This window comes from Phaseolus vulgaris, chromosome 2, assembly GCF_051622355.1.
Source record: "Phaseolus vulgaris cultivar YP4 chromosome 2, ASM5162235v1, whole genome shotgun sequence".
Taxonomy (NCBI): Eukaryota; Viridiplantae; Streptophyta; class Magnoliopsida; order Fabales; family Fabaceae; genus Phaseolus; species Phaseolus vulgaris.
This window is the reverse complement of record NC_143499.1, coordinates 33027209-33041695: the sequence shown is the minus strand read 5'-3', so window position 1 is coordinate 33041695 and position 14487 is coordinate 33027209. Positions and strand designations below refer to the sequence as shown.

Sequence of the window (14487 nt, the reverse complement as noted above, 5' to 3'; positions counted from 1 at the left end):
AACATGAAGACCTTAAAATCAATTTTATGTTGTGTATAAGATGCATGGTAATCGATTTTCAGCATGAACAAAACCTTAAAATCAATTCTTGCTTGTGTATAAGGTGCATGAAAATTGATTTTCAACATAGTAAAACTCTAAAACTGATTCTTCCTTCTGTATAAGTGCATGCTAAGCGATTTTTAACATCTTTAGACCCTTAAAAACTTGATTTTTTCTTTTGTGTAGCATGCATGGTAATCGATTTCACTCACCTCCAACTTTTGGATCAATGTTTCTACGTTTTCCATAAATCCTCACTTTGATGTTCAAGCACAGAATCTTTCTCAAACAAACAAGTTGGTTGAAATAGGGCTAAAGAAACCTATGAAAGCTCTCTAGACAAGGAAACCAAACTCTCTACACAATGACACAAGTTCACGGGTTCAAGTTTCTAAAGCAAAAATTTGCAAAATCAGTGAAAGATTCCTAAGACTACATGGCATTACTCTCCTCTGTTCATGATAGAAGAACGAAAAACTTCGCTCCCTCAATCTTTCATCCTTACACTCATCTTCACATTTACTGATCCAAACATGAATGATTCACACCCCATAAACAAGACATCACCAGAAGGAAAGACAACATACATATAAAAAAAAAATTAGACTAATCATGGTTTTCAAATATCAAATCTTTTACTCTTATAATTTGTTAAAAATATTTATTCTTAAAATATCATTTTCACAACCACCTATCAAATATTTAATTCATCAGTTAATAAATATAATATTTTTATAATACATTTAATTATTAAACTTAATTTTATAAATCTTACAATTAACTTGGTATACTTAAAATAATCTCCCTACTCATTAATCTCTTTAGTTGATAACATAATTTTGGAAAAACATTGCATAAATAAATATTTTGTTTTTATACCAACAAGAGTAATTTTGCAACAATCATGAATTTTGTTAAATGACATTGTTTATCATCGTAACATCTAAATTGATAATAAATAAATTTATTTATGTTAATTTTACAAGTCTTACAATGCATTTTACAAAAGAGAAAAGTTTTGTTCACACCAAGAATAACATACATTTGGTGGGAAATGTATGTTTTTACTATTCAAGATGTTAATATATCAACACCCTTCAAAAAAATTACTCGAATGTCAACATTGTTATAATGAGTGTTCAAAACAATATTGCTTAAAACATTACTGCATTAAATCATCTCCAACCATATTTATCCCACTAAGCATAATTTTTTTAACAAACGTTTATACAAAACAATAATTCTTGTATAAGCAGGTTCATTTGTAAACCAAAACAACCACTCACGGGAGTACGATACCATATTGCCTTGCGAAAAAATAAAACTGTCTTAGGGAATATGCAGTAGAATGCAAACAAAAGTCGTATTGATACCAGTGGTATCTTCATAAAAAAGATTCACTACTAATATGCTATGTCTTCGTTCGTTCTCACATCCAAATTTACTGTATCACATATTCTACTTACCCACATAAGTCGTTAAACTAGCCATGCATCTAGTAAAGCCAATGGTATTAGTAAACTTGACCTTTCAAACTTTAAAACCACTAGTTGGTTTTATTCTAGATGAGACAAGGTTTACGAGCAAGTATCAATATACCGATAGAAAAACATTAATCCAACAAGAGCAAATCGTGACATACAAAATTGTATCATAATGGAGTTGTCGACAAAATTAACACTAGAATGAGTTCAACAAAGCCAAACACAAATTAACATGGAAACAGCTCTAATAATAAATTTCATGCTTTACTGTAATCCCCCAAACCTAAAATTCTCCAAAAAGATCTATCCCTTCACAAAACTTAGCCCTTCAGTGCTTGCTTTTCCTTTGTCTTTTGGATCTTCAAGACCTTTTTCACAATCTTTTGCTCTTCAACCAAGAAAGCTCGAATAATTCTACAGAACCGGACACAAAGATTCAGCAATGTACTCTATCAATTTGCGCAATGAAAATTAAACATACCACAGACTAAGAAGATTGAAAAAACAAACCTTTCTCTAACAGCACTGCCAGACAACACACCTCCGTAAGCCCGGTTCACAGTCCTACGGTTTCTGGGTAACCTTGATCTCTTGTATTCTGCAGGCCTTAAATGTGGAATCTGCAATGAATTGCCAAGCAAGTATTAATAACCATAATGTTATGCCTTGCGTCATTCTTACATAATCTGTTACCAATCAAAGAAATGTAGACTATGCAGTGCAAAATCAAAAACTGCTTTAAAAAGAAAACCAAATAGAACATTGACCAGGGAAAATAATTTAGAATACAGAACAGGTGGAAGTTCCCCAAAAGGTATGACATATGACTAAGGCTAAAAGGTCGGTCAGGATAACAGTAAAATAACATCCAGCTTGCAAACAGAGGTGCTAAAGAGAGTAAACTAGTTAGATATAAACAAAAAACTAGTAGCAAGGACTTTGGGACCTCTTGAAAGTATGCAACATAGGGCTTTCTAAATCAAACATAACCTTTGAGTTGCAATACAACATAGGGCTTTCTAAATCAAACAGCATAATCTTTGACTTTCACTAAGAATGTAAATTTTGAGTAATTAATTTATATGTAAAACCAACCCTAAATAATCAAATATAACAAGTATTCTTCCACTAATGTTAACAACATTCATTATCAAGGCATTCATTTTTTGGAACATTTTGCCTCAAGGTATCAACCAAAAAACCCTAATTTCCCGAGAGTGGCTTTTGCCCTTGTATACCTTCATACAAAAACATCAACTACACAATACATCAGAAATTCTCTAGCACGTCATATCGTGCTGATTTACACAATTAAAAGGTTTATCTACACAACAAGTACTTTAAAATCCCAATTACAAAGAAACAAGCAGAAGCACGAACCAATCTCTCCGAACACATTTACTATCTTTTCGCTATCAATAATTACTAATTCAATCAAATCATGTGTCACATAGCTTTCAAAAGAATAACATTTTAAAGATCCTTTTCGAAATATAAAACCCCAAGTGAGAAAAAAATATTGCATACCCCTTGAATCCTCTTTCCAGTAACAGGGCACTTGGGTCCACTGGCCCTCTTCTTCGTGGTCTGGTAAACCAGCTTACCACCTACATTTGACAATCAAACACAGCAGCACGTTACACTCAACCGTACCCTGGAGAGCGGAACGACGCAACGTAATTGAGGATAAACGACGATGTGAAGCGGGTGAAGAGAAATTACCGGGAGTCTTAACGACCCTGTGCTGGTTGGATTTTGTGGCATAGCTGTGGCGCTTGCGGTAGGTGAGACGCTGCACCATTGTTTCCGATCAGCTTCCAAAACCTAGGGTTTCTCTTCCACGGCAAGCAGAGAGGAAAAGAAGAAGCGCTGAGGTAGTATATAAAAAGAGTGCTTTTTTCACGACCTAAATCCAAGGGTAGTGAGAACATCATCGCTACCGCTTTGGATGATATTGGACGGTGTCGAATGACACACGTCGCACTTCAGAAAAAGGGATTAAATTTTGTATCATTATTTATTTTTTCATAATGAAGGCCATTTCTTTGAACTAACAAAATTTTAACACAAAAAAAAATTACATAGACGACACCAAGGTAATTAAATTTTTAAGTTATGTTCAAATAAATAAAAATGTATTGATCAAAACCCTAAAGTACTTGTATTTTAGTAAAATTTAGAGTTTGCTTGGAAGATATTTCAATATTTTAAAAATTAAATCTTTATATATATATATATATATATATATATATATATTAGTAAAGAAATGTAAGTTAGAACTCTTAAATAATTCACTACAAGCAAAAGTGATTAGAATGTTAAACAAAAGTGAAATTATTGCACCATCAGAGCTTGATATTTGGTAAAAACTATTATTATAAAAAATAATAATACAAGTGTAATAAGCTGATATCAGTTGTAAGAACAAAGGTGGATACATCAGAGCTTGATATTTGGTAAATACTATTATTATAAAATGAGTATAAAAGAATGTAAGAACAAAGGTGGATACATGGATTAAGAACAAAGAAATTAACTTAACAATTACATTAAATAAAAACATAAACAATCAAAGGAAAAACTAAGACATATGGGTCTCAACAATTAACACACATTATACAAGGATAGATGAGATGTTACCAACATTTCTTGAACCACGGGTAGCATATCCATCATTTTGAGAGAAAACTTAATGAATTTGCTCTTATCTCCTAGTATGTGCCTTGGACAAGTAGTAACAATATATCACAATGATTCCTTGGCCTTCAAGTACACATATAAACTAAATTTTGAATAAAATTAGGTCCATATATCAATTGTTGGATCCTGAATTGTTAGCAACATTTATTGAATCTTTTGGCCTCCAAACATGTTATTAAGCAAAAAATACAACAACTTAAATATATATTTATTATGTTCTAAAAAAAAACAAGCCTAGCTTTTGGAATACACAAAGCAATTGCGTCTAACACACTGTTCAGATCACAAATGCATATATTTATTTTGAAGAATGATAATATCATAAACGCATATGATTTGTCTGACATACGACAAAACCAAATTCCACTTCATTTGATAAGTTAATTAAATATCACTTAAACGATAAGTACAAACCAAGATTTCAATCTGACATTTATGAAGAATATTCTAAAGCTTATGTCTAGAGAAATAGATAATGTCTTTTATGTCTGTCCCAAAAAGATTTATGCTAAGAAACAACATTAAAAAAATACTTTGGGATATGACTTAAAGCTGAAATGACCACCAATTTCTCTAACATATCTAGTTTCAACTCTAACTCAGTTGTTTATCGTATACGGTGTGCACTTTTAACCAAAATGATCTACTACGGAGGAGGATAAGTATTGTCATCTATCAGAGAGGTGGTGTAAATAAGAGAAAATAATTTAATGCTCTATGTCATGCATTTAATGCTTATCCACAAAAGAGTTCATCAAACGATGACGAAGAAAAGAGACAACAAAAGAGTTCAAGGCTACTCAACGACAAGGAAAGGGAATGCAAAAACTACTTTTATAAAGCCTATAAGAAGATATACTTCAAAGAAAAGAAAAGAAAAATGAGCCCTACTTTGCAAGCACTGAAACTCTACTGTTTTTTTTTTTTTTTGTGGCCTAAGGCTTTGTAAGAACATCATTTGTGCTCATTCTTGCCTACTAGTTGAGAGATCTCAAATCTTGTATACGTTGAAAGACGATATCCTCTCTAGTGAGCAATAACTAGTGATTTGTTGATTACTCATACTTTGTAACTGTGTTGAGCTACAAGTAGCTAGTATAAAAAATACTCAGTGTTGACTCATGAGTGATGGGTGTCAAAAGTACTTAATATTGAACCAAGAGTGGCCAGTGTTAAGAATAATCAGTGTTAGCCAAGAGTGGCTTGATAAAAGAATATCTTATACTTCGCAGCGGTAGGTTGCTTAGTGGAACTTGACTAGTTAGTCAATAATTAGATGTAGTATGTGAGATGATACCAACAACCAATATAAAAATATTGAGTATCTTTTCTTTCCTTAATCTTTTACATTGTATATTATTCTACAGTTTAAATAACTAAAGAAGGAAGGAAAAATTAAAACTTATCCTTCAAATATTTCTCAAAACTTTTATATGTATATCGTTTGACAACACCATAAGAGACAATATCAATGAAGAATTGTAAAATTTTCAAAATACAATTCAATCCTCCTTTCTTGTGTTATTTCATGTTTTTCAAAGTTGGTATCAAAGCTCAACCACTAAAGGGTTGAGCAATTGACAACATCATAGGAAAAATATCATTTTGGCAAACATGGAACCATAATTGATCGTGAAACGAGCTTCACTATCCAGACCTCTTGCATTTCTTGTAGAAGACTTCCCATAATAGAAAGATAGAATGAAGATGTACATAAAATCTATACACCGTCAACTATGGCAAATCATTATCAAAGGAAATGCAAAAAACATATCTTTAAAAGAGGATTGGGATGAGGAAGACTATAATAAGATCCCTCTCGGAACAAATCTAGGTATATGCTTATTTGTGCACTTTTCAAAAATGAATATTAGAAAGTGTGCAGGTTAAAACCCACAAAGGAAATATGGGATTCTTTAGAGGTAAACTGTGAAGGAAATGAAGATGTTCAACTCTGAAAAGTAGCCAATCTTACTCGTCAATTGAATCCTTCACCATAAAGGATGGACATAGCCTGGATGACATGTTTAGAATAATGCAAAATCTTCTAAATGGTCTAGAAGCCCTTAGAAAAAGCTTCTCCAAAACTCAAATAAATATGAAGTTGTTGGACAAAATGCCCAAGATTTGGGAACCCAAAAGAACAGTCATCACTAAGGCTAAAAACCTTAAGAAGCTTTCATTGGATGAACTTCTTGGAATTTTGAGAGTTCATGAAGTTCACCTATAGGATAGAGAACAAAAGGAGATTGTAACTGTGGTAGAGAAAGGACTACAAGCAAAATCCTCCTTAAATATATGATCATTGAGTGAAGGTTTAGCAATTGCTTAAAAGAAGGGGACACGAAAATAAAATATTTTCTATTAAAATAAAAGAAAACTCATACAAGAAAAAGGATGAAGACTCTTCACTAGACATTGTCTACTTCGAATGCAACAAGCCTAGTGATGAACATAATTTTATTCACATTTATTAATTTTAATCATAAACTATTGGAATGTAATAATACATAAATCCATTATTTTAATTAATATTCTTCTAATTGGATTTATTTGGGTCTTTATTGTTATTTATGTTAATTTTGTATTTTTAATCTAAGTTGCTTCTTTTGGATACAGGAGACCAAATCTGAAATAAAGAATTAGAAAATTAAATCTGCAAATATCTCAGAAAGGGAATTGAATGCAAATTTATGTAGGGATATTCTCTAAAAATCATGCAATTAAAATTCCTTTACAAGCCCCCTTTTATTATTATTGTTATTGGTAACTCTTATTCTTGCAAATAGATTTTAAACACTGATTTAATGATTTTACTATTGAATTCGTTGGAAGACGACTTGGAGTCATTTGACCACAATTATACTATCATCTCTCTAGTGTTAGACATGTCTACGCTAGAATTTGACAACAAAACAACATCTATCACCAGGACGTGAGACATGAGTGTCTTAAGCTAATCAATTATTTCAACTTTGTACTTAATTCAAAAATCAAGTTTAATTGATTATGCAATATTTTAATCGGCTAATTTTTTAGAACATTGAAAACACATAAATTTTCTCTTTGTCTCAATCAGTTAATTAATCAATTGTCTTGTTCTAAAACATCTAAAGAATAGTTTAATCAATTACTTAAAACCTTAATCGATTAACATAAAACCTTTTTCTCATGTTTTTAACTTTTCAAAACACTTTTCTTTTGATTAATGTTAAAATAAGTTGTGTGTTTAACTAAAAACCTTGTGAATTTCTTGTGTAAAAGACTCACAAACACATTACATGAAGTTAAAACACTCAATACATCTTTTGCATCAACGTCTTCAAACATCATAAAAAAAAAACTTCACTTGAGGTTTTGATAATGCTCTTCAAGTCCAATGTTTGCTCGTTGCTAAACTCATATGGAGTTTAGCAAATAGCTTGGAAAGAATTTGTATACTTTTGTAAGTGATAAGTGGGAATGAGAATACTTGTAAATGTATTTTTTTGTGAAACCCTTTGAATTTTGCATTGGACAACTAAACATAACCTAGGTTTGGGTAAACTGGTATAAAATCTAAAGTGTTCAATGTTTCTTTTTATTACTAGCAAATTGCTTCCTAGTTGTCTATTAAAACTTCTTAATAAAAAATTTGTGAACATAATTATAAAACCTTTATATGAGAAATTGTGTTTTCCCAAAACCAATGGAGCGATTTATTATGTGTGTGAATCTATATTAAACATTTGAGATATATTCTCCTTTATACATCCTAAACATCTCATACTCTTGAACAATTGTGTTTTTCTTGCCCTCTTAACATCCTCAGTTCCTTTGTGTGTGACCTTCAAAGTGTCTCACTAAGATACATGAAAAAATTCATTAAGATTCAATGCAGAGGTTATGATATTTTTCGTTTTGTAGACATATTGAACTTTCTTTTATTCAATTCTATTCCAATCACTTTGTGATTTTTCTTCTTCAATACCATCAATTTTATATTATGAAATATAAGGACCATTGATTATAGGATCTCAAATTATTCCAAAGTATTAAATGATAATTATTTTTTTAAAACACCCAAATAAATTTTGAAACTTAAATAAAAAATTATTCAAGTTGTAAATAATTTATAAGGGAAATATATATTTTTTAATTTAATTTAGGCATCATTCATACATATGTAATTATGGCTATAAAATCGCACCACAATTGTAAAACCTATTTTTCATAGAAAGGAAAATGAACATTTACACTTCGTAATTTAAATGAAATATATTATGAAAATAAACTATAGAAATTCACATGCCTGTATAATGAAAGAAAAGCATATGCATTGAGCAAATTTATACCTGAATAAGACCAATTGTTTACTAATGTTAGTGTGTTTACTAGTGTTGAATTGGTAATGCCTTAACTAAGGCCAACATAAGATTTCCTGCATTCATTTGAGAGAGAAAATTTCCCTAATTAATATGAGAGGTTGATCAAATAAATGTTTAGTCGATGTTAAAAGATGTTTTGATTGAAGCTAGTTAATATGTCTTAGTTACAACCTGTTCTAGCCAAGACAAATAACCCTTGACCTAGAACATCAAGATTGTCCATCACTCTAGTTCTTATGTTGTTCTCCCCCCCTCTCCTCAGTCGGTCTCCCCTCCTTCATATAGCTTTCCATGGCGTCTTCTTGCCTCCTCCTTTTCTTTGTAACTTCATTGATTACTTAAATGTCCATTACACATGTTCTTTGATGGTAATCTCCTCAGCACCAATCAGTTAAGGTAATTAACTGGATTGACTTCTCACCACACAGACCCTCAGCCTTTGGCGTAAGCCAAAGAGGCTTTAGGGTCGGACCACACAAGAAGCTTCAGGGTCGGCCTATCTCGAGATTATTTATATCTCATTTTTTGGCAAACAAAGCGAAACCTTTGGAGGTAGCAGATTTATTTGAACTAAAGCAAGCAAAGAAGCAGTCTATAAAGCAATTATTGTGTCGATTTAGCGAGGTGATGGTACATATTCCTCAGCCGAATAAACGATTGTTTGTGGAAGCCTTTATAAGGGGTATGTGGTCAAGATCGTTCGGAGAATCTTTGATTAAAAGGAGTTCAGACAGTATTTTCGCTTTGCTTCGCTCATCTTGTTCATTTCTGTGTAATATGAGATTCAAACTCACATTTAAAGTCGTAACTATATATATAATATTGTATCTAGCTTTTATATATTAAAGATAAACTTATTCATATTATTCAAATATTTATTCATTGATTCAACCACTAACCTACAAATCCAATGTATAAACTGATTTGATTATTAGTCTAATTTTTAAAGCATTGATTAGGATGGTTATAACAAAAATATTTAATATTTATCATTAATTTGTAAAATTAAAATTAATTTGAAACATGCTTTTTTTCTCTCTAAAATAAAAGCAAATCAAATGACATATATTTTAAATTAGGTAAACAATATAAACTTAATATAATTAAGAGGGACTTTTTATTCTTTCACATCAATATGCTTAACGGTGGAAGTTTTGAGTCGTTTATATGGAGCTATAGGTTAAAACCTTTGTTATTGTAGTTATACTAGAAATATTAGTATAATGGTTAACGAAATATAATGAAAAAAAATGTTAAATTGAATTGGTCCTTACCCGTCCCCTCAAACACGCACCACAATGAAAACAAATTTGATCCCAAAACTGATTTAGTATTCCATCACTATGTCAACATTGATGTATAACATATGTTATGTCATGAACAATTTATAATAATGCAGTTTCTGTGTATGCTAGTGTGTAATTTTCTGCCGAAACAGGTGTCTATGCATCCAACAATATATACACTGGGAGGGCTCTGGATGAATGAATCAACAAGGGAAAAACAAAAGAGAAGGCTCCACTTGGACCTTTCTGCCAACAAATTTGATTCGGTTCAACTTTTCATTGCACCACATTAGTTGATCTTTTCTCAACTTTTTCATGTGTAACACCCTTGAGACCAATCTCAATCCCACTTGAGCAAGCAACTGTTCTTGATCAAGTTGAATTTGATCTTCATTGTGTTTTTGGAACTTCCTCACTATGCAATTCCCACTCCTCACTATGTCTTTTAGCTTCTTCTCCTTCTGCAACATTTAATTAACCCAAGATGGTCAATTATAATCATCTAACAGGGTCAAGTTTACGTAGTGAAAATGTAAGTCTTTCAAGAAAGAAAAAAAAACCTTTTGCAATTGAGTTCGAACATTCCCAAGAAGATCCGAAATTGATTGGTCCTTGAGATCAATTCCTGTTTTATGAGAAGCTTTGATCACATTGCCATAATCTTTATCTGCTCTCACAAATTCCCAGAACATCTGCATGGACTCTGAGATGATTTTTGCCAACCTTTCGCTATTGATTGCAGCATACTCTTCACCCAACTTAATTATTTTTTTGTCTTTGGTATTGTCATCTGTAGTAATAAGATCATAGTTAATTACAATTATAACATATTACACAAATGTGTTTGTACGCGTACTTTTATTAATTTAAATACTTTCTGGTGGTTCATAATTTAAAAAACTTAGTACAATGTAGATATATGACATTACATATCATCTGTTATTGATGTGATATATTTAAAAGTAGGTCACGTCCTTCTTAAACGGTGATAAAGATAATTAAAAAGTAGATAAATTTAGAAAATACGCTAAAAATACATTTTTTTCCCAGAAATCTATATCATTAATTTGCAGCAATTTTTGAAAGGAGTAAAAGTTAAAATTTGTTACCTTTAATGGGTGGAACTTGGAGCAGGTTGCGAATGACACATCGATTGTTGTTGTAGTTTTGAATTCTTGGGCCTTGGTATGGTTCATCTTCCAAAAAGCGTTGCAAGAGGACCTGAAAGAGTTGAAAGTCACCTGCCACAAGGTTATAGCTACGAGGCCATTGGGAATCATATTGTTGTAACTCTTTTACTTTCTTGTGCTGCCAACACAGCATTTCCCACGAGAGGCAAACTTGCCCAACATACACCAATTCCAAATCTATATGCAGATCTTGAACAAACTTCAGTATTGGATCAGATATCTGCTTCTGTGCCTTGCGTGGCCACAAATTTTGAGATATTAGGGGATTCACACTTTGGACGGTAGATTTCGGGATTATAATTAATTTTGGAGGGACTTTTAGTTGAAGAAGCCCTACACACAGCAACAAAGTCCGTGACCAAGTTAATCACCAAGCAAGAACAAGATTATGCTAAAGAAACAAATGAAGAACTCAATAAAAGAAAAGATCATGTGACTGAACAACTTATGAAATTAATGTCGAAAAAGCTTCACCCTGATATTTTTGTGAGGATTTCCATGTTTTAGTCTCTAAATAATATGCTAAAGAAATTACCAGAACGTTGAAATTGTTCCAATCTAAGGTGAAATGCATGCAAATGAAATGAAATTAGCATGGTCCTAACCAATTGCATGCATGGTCTGGTAATTCAAAACATCCAGTTTCCGAGTTTTCTCTGCGTAGCACCTATAAACCTTTTGAATTTCAACTATGTGATCCTTGAATTCTATCTTCTTTTCAATCTTCAATGGCTTTAGATCCTCGACAACTTTTGGAGACTTTGCTTCTTCTTCTTCCTCTTCTAAAATTGTGGCAAGCCCTCCTTGTCTTGCATTTTTAAGTTCCATTTTCAATTGTTCCACTACCTCATCATTCTCCCAATCAAAGTCATCATCATCATCTTCTTCATCAAAATCTGATTCATCCCATTTATCTTCCCACATGGTGTCTTCTCCATGGTAGGAAGAGCTTTCCCTTTGATTTTTGTCTTCAACAAGATCAAAACTGAGATCGTGTGAGACTTCATTGTCACATGAATATTGAGATTCTTCACGAAATTCACCATTATTTCCCTCAAGATCCTCAGTACCAAATCCTTCACCAAAACGCTTAGAACTAAGAACTTGAAGTGCTACCGAATAGTCAATATTGTTATTGCATGATTCTGACCCAAAATCAGATTGAAACGTGTTATCATTTAGATTGTCATCATCAGATGAATCACTTGCACAAAACGCGTTACTTTGAAAGATTGGACCAGAAGTGGAACTGGTTGTGATGTTTCTCTGTTCTTCGTCTTGAGAAACAAGGCCTTCCTCCAAATTATTCTCTGAAGATTCCATTTTTGAAATATTTTCATTACTGGAAAATAGTTTATCGGAAGCATTTGGAGCTATATAATTTTGTAGGAAAGTGAAGGTTAAGAAACTTGGTTCTTCTACCAAACCATTGGCTTTAACAGGGTCACTATTTGTGAAGAAAAAATCTTCTGTTTTTTCTTCTTCATTTTCTGAAAGTAAATTGGAATCAGCCTCCGTGGAAACAGAGCTATCTGATTCATTTTCAGTTATTTTCTTAACATCTTCATGAACACACGAGAGAGTCTCCATAGAAACAGACCCCTCTATTTCTCCTTCTCTTCTTTTACTATCTTCATGCATATCCAAGTCTTTCTCCTCTAAAACAGAGCACTCTGTTTCTCCTTCTAATTTATTTGCATCTTGAAGAACATCAGAGTTTATCTCCCTTAAAACAGAGGACTTTGTTTCTCCTTGTAAATTATCAGCATCTTCATGAATATTTGTATCGGAGTCCTTCACAAATAAAACAGGGCACTTTGTTTCTCCTTCTCTTTCATCAATTGCTACATGAAAATTATCAAAGATCGGAAACAGCAAATTAGCTAACTCTTCTGCGACCCCGTCAATGTTAGAATCTTGAATCTGATTTCTCTTGGTTTGATCGAGTAGATCATGTTGAATAAGGTGCTCGCTTTTCCAGTCTTCCACATGAAATCTGAAACAAGAAATAAAGGGAATCATTATTCAATTTTCCTGTTACGTAGGAAATAAAAAATAGAAACAAGAACTCTAAATAGCAATAACCCAAATGAGAGATTCATCGAACCTGAAGATATGTTTGAGAATCAAACCCAAGGAATAGAGAACATAGTTGTAGAAGAAAACCCGAAGAGGAGCCAAGGCCCAAAGCACGTTTTCATAAACAAAACCATTTGCAAAAGAGAAGTTGATAGATTCAACGTGTGTTTTGAGCATAACAAGGTTTCTAGCACCCATTAATGCTAAACTAGGCCAAACCCACTCCACAACTAAGACTTTACTCTTACTTTCAGAAAGATTTCAAACCACGTTATAAGAAGAAGGAGAGTTGGGAGCAAGAAAATTTCCCCGTCAAAGGATTCATTGTGAGACAGTGAACTCTCCTCACTAATGCACACCCAAATCGGTGGCAGAATAATATCTTGGCATAACTTGATTTTTGGACCTAAATATGCGAGATTAGGCATATATTTTGTTAGAAAGCAACAAGAGGGTTTTGCTTTTTCAAAATGAATAAGAATCTGATTTGGTCAATTGGTATTGGAGTACGAACGGTTTGCAGTTAATGTAACAATTTTGTGGTACATTTTCTGTGTACTATATTGGGTTGAAACGTGTAAGATGTTGGGACTTGTGATTGTGAAGGTTGGCTAAAGTGACTACTGTGCTTGGCTTTAAGGCAATTGTGAGACATTTTTTATTTGGTTTTCTTCGGTTGGACTTCGTCGGTGATCTTTGGATTCATGAAGTCAATGTCTTTTAGTTGGGAAGGTTGAAGGTTTCTTCTTCTACTTCTTCTTGAATTTGTGAAACAGTATTAGAGGATCACTTTCTGAAACTAAGTCCAAAACCTGCCCCTTGGATTTGAGGCAAAAAACCAATCCCACCTGCAAGTAGAAGCAATGCAATGAATGAAGAATTGATTTAAGAAATATTAGTAAAAAAGTAAACTTTAAAACATGGTAATTGAGGAAATAACCTGTGTATTAAAAGGGTGAATTTTTGCATCTCTACGAATGAAAAGTCATCACCAAAAACGAGTATCTTATGGATGCGTTTATGGTTTTTCTTTCACTTGTTTTCTTAAAGTTTTCAATTGCTCAATTATACAGTTTTGAAACTACAGTCTTACTAATAAAAATATTATTAGTATTTAATAGTATCAATACAATAATTCAAATTAATGATAAATTGTTTTATTTGGGGGAATAAATTATTTAAACGATTGAAAATACTTTAAATATATGCTTAAACCAATCATAATTATATAATTATATATTACATACTGAAAACGTATCTTATCGGAGAACCTTGCAAACTGAATTTTAAATGAAAGAATACCTTTACGATATAACTTTGAACAATGTTTCTGATTTTG

The 14487-nt window shown here is 32.2% G+C and overlaps 2 protein-coding genes across 2 annotated transcripts; both read right to left on the bottom strand.

Annotated features, from left to right (window-relative positions):
- Positions 1–1618: 1618 nt before the first annotated feature.
- LOC137811541 (large ribosomal subunit protein eL34) lies at positions 1619–3379 on the bottom strand. The gene is made up of 4 exons (XM_068613328.2): positions 3249–3379; positions 3054–3133; positions 2037–2146; positions 1619–1940 (listed from the first exon to the last, which is right to left on the bottom strand). Exons 1-4 carry the CDS (start codon positions 3325–3327, stop codon positions 1847–1849), a joined length of 363 nt encoding a protein of 120 aa, XP_068469429.1. The 5' UTR covers positions 3328–3379; the 3' UTR covers positions 1619–1846.
- A 6523-nt stretch (positions 3380–9902) lies between these two features.
- On the bottom strand, positions 9903–14070 carry LOC137811542 (uncharacterized). Its single transcript, XM_068613329.1, has 5 exons — positions 13177–14070; positions 11675–13065; positions 10989–11402; positions 10440–10669; positions 9903–10340 (listed from the first exon to the last, which is right to left on the bottom strand). The coding sequence occupies exons 1-5, from the start codon at positions 13344–13346 to the stop codon at positions 10083–10085; spliced, it is 2463 nt and encodes an 820-aa protein (XP_068469430.1). The 5' UTR covers positions 13347–14070; the 3' UTR covers positions 9903–10082.
- Between the last annotated feature and the right edge of the window lie 417 nt (positions 14071–14487).

What these genes read in the sequence shown, in the direction of transcription:
- LOC137811542 (XM_068613329.1), bottom strand. Translation starts at nt 13,346, where the DNA reads ATGGGTGCTAGAAACCTTGTTATGCTCAAAACACACGTTGAATCTATC. An exon ending in CCAGACCATGCATGCAATTG is followed by an intron (nt 11,403 to 11,674) that starts GTTAGGACCATG and finishes TGCTGTGTGTAG; the next exon opens with GGCTTCTTCAACTAAAAGTC. An exon ending in CCAAGTTCCACCCATTAAAG is followed by an intron (nt 10,670 to 10,988) that starts GTAACAAATTTT and finishes TTATTACTACAG; the next exon opens with ATGACAATACCAAAGACAAA.
- LOC137811541 (XM_068613328.2), bottom strand. Translation starts at nt 3,327, where the DNA reads ATGGTGCAGCGTCTCACCTACCGCAAGCGCCACAGCTATGCCACAAAA. An exon ending in CAGGGTCGTTAAGACTCCCG is followed by an intron (nt 3,134 to 3,248) that starts GTAATTTCTCTT and finishes TGTCAAATGTAG; the next exon opens with GTGGTAAGCTGGTTTACCAG. An exon ending in GGCAGTGCTGTTAGAGAAAG is followed by an intron (nt 1,941 to 2,036) that starts GTTTGTTTTTTC and finishes CCGGTTCTGTAG; the next exon opens with AATTATTCGAGCTTTCTTGG.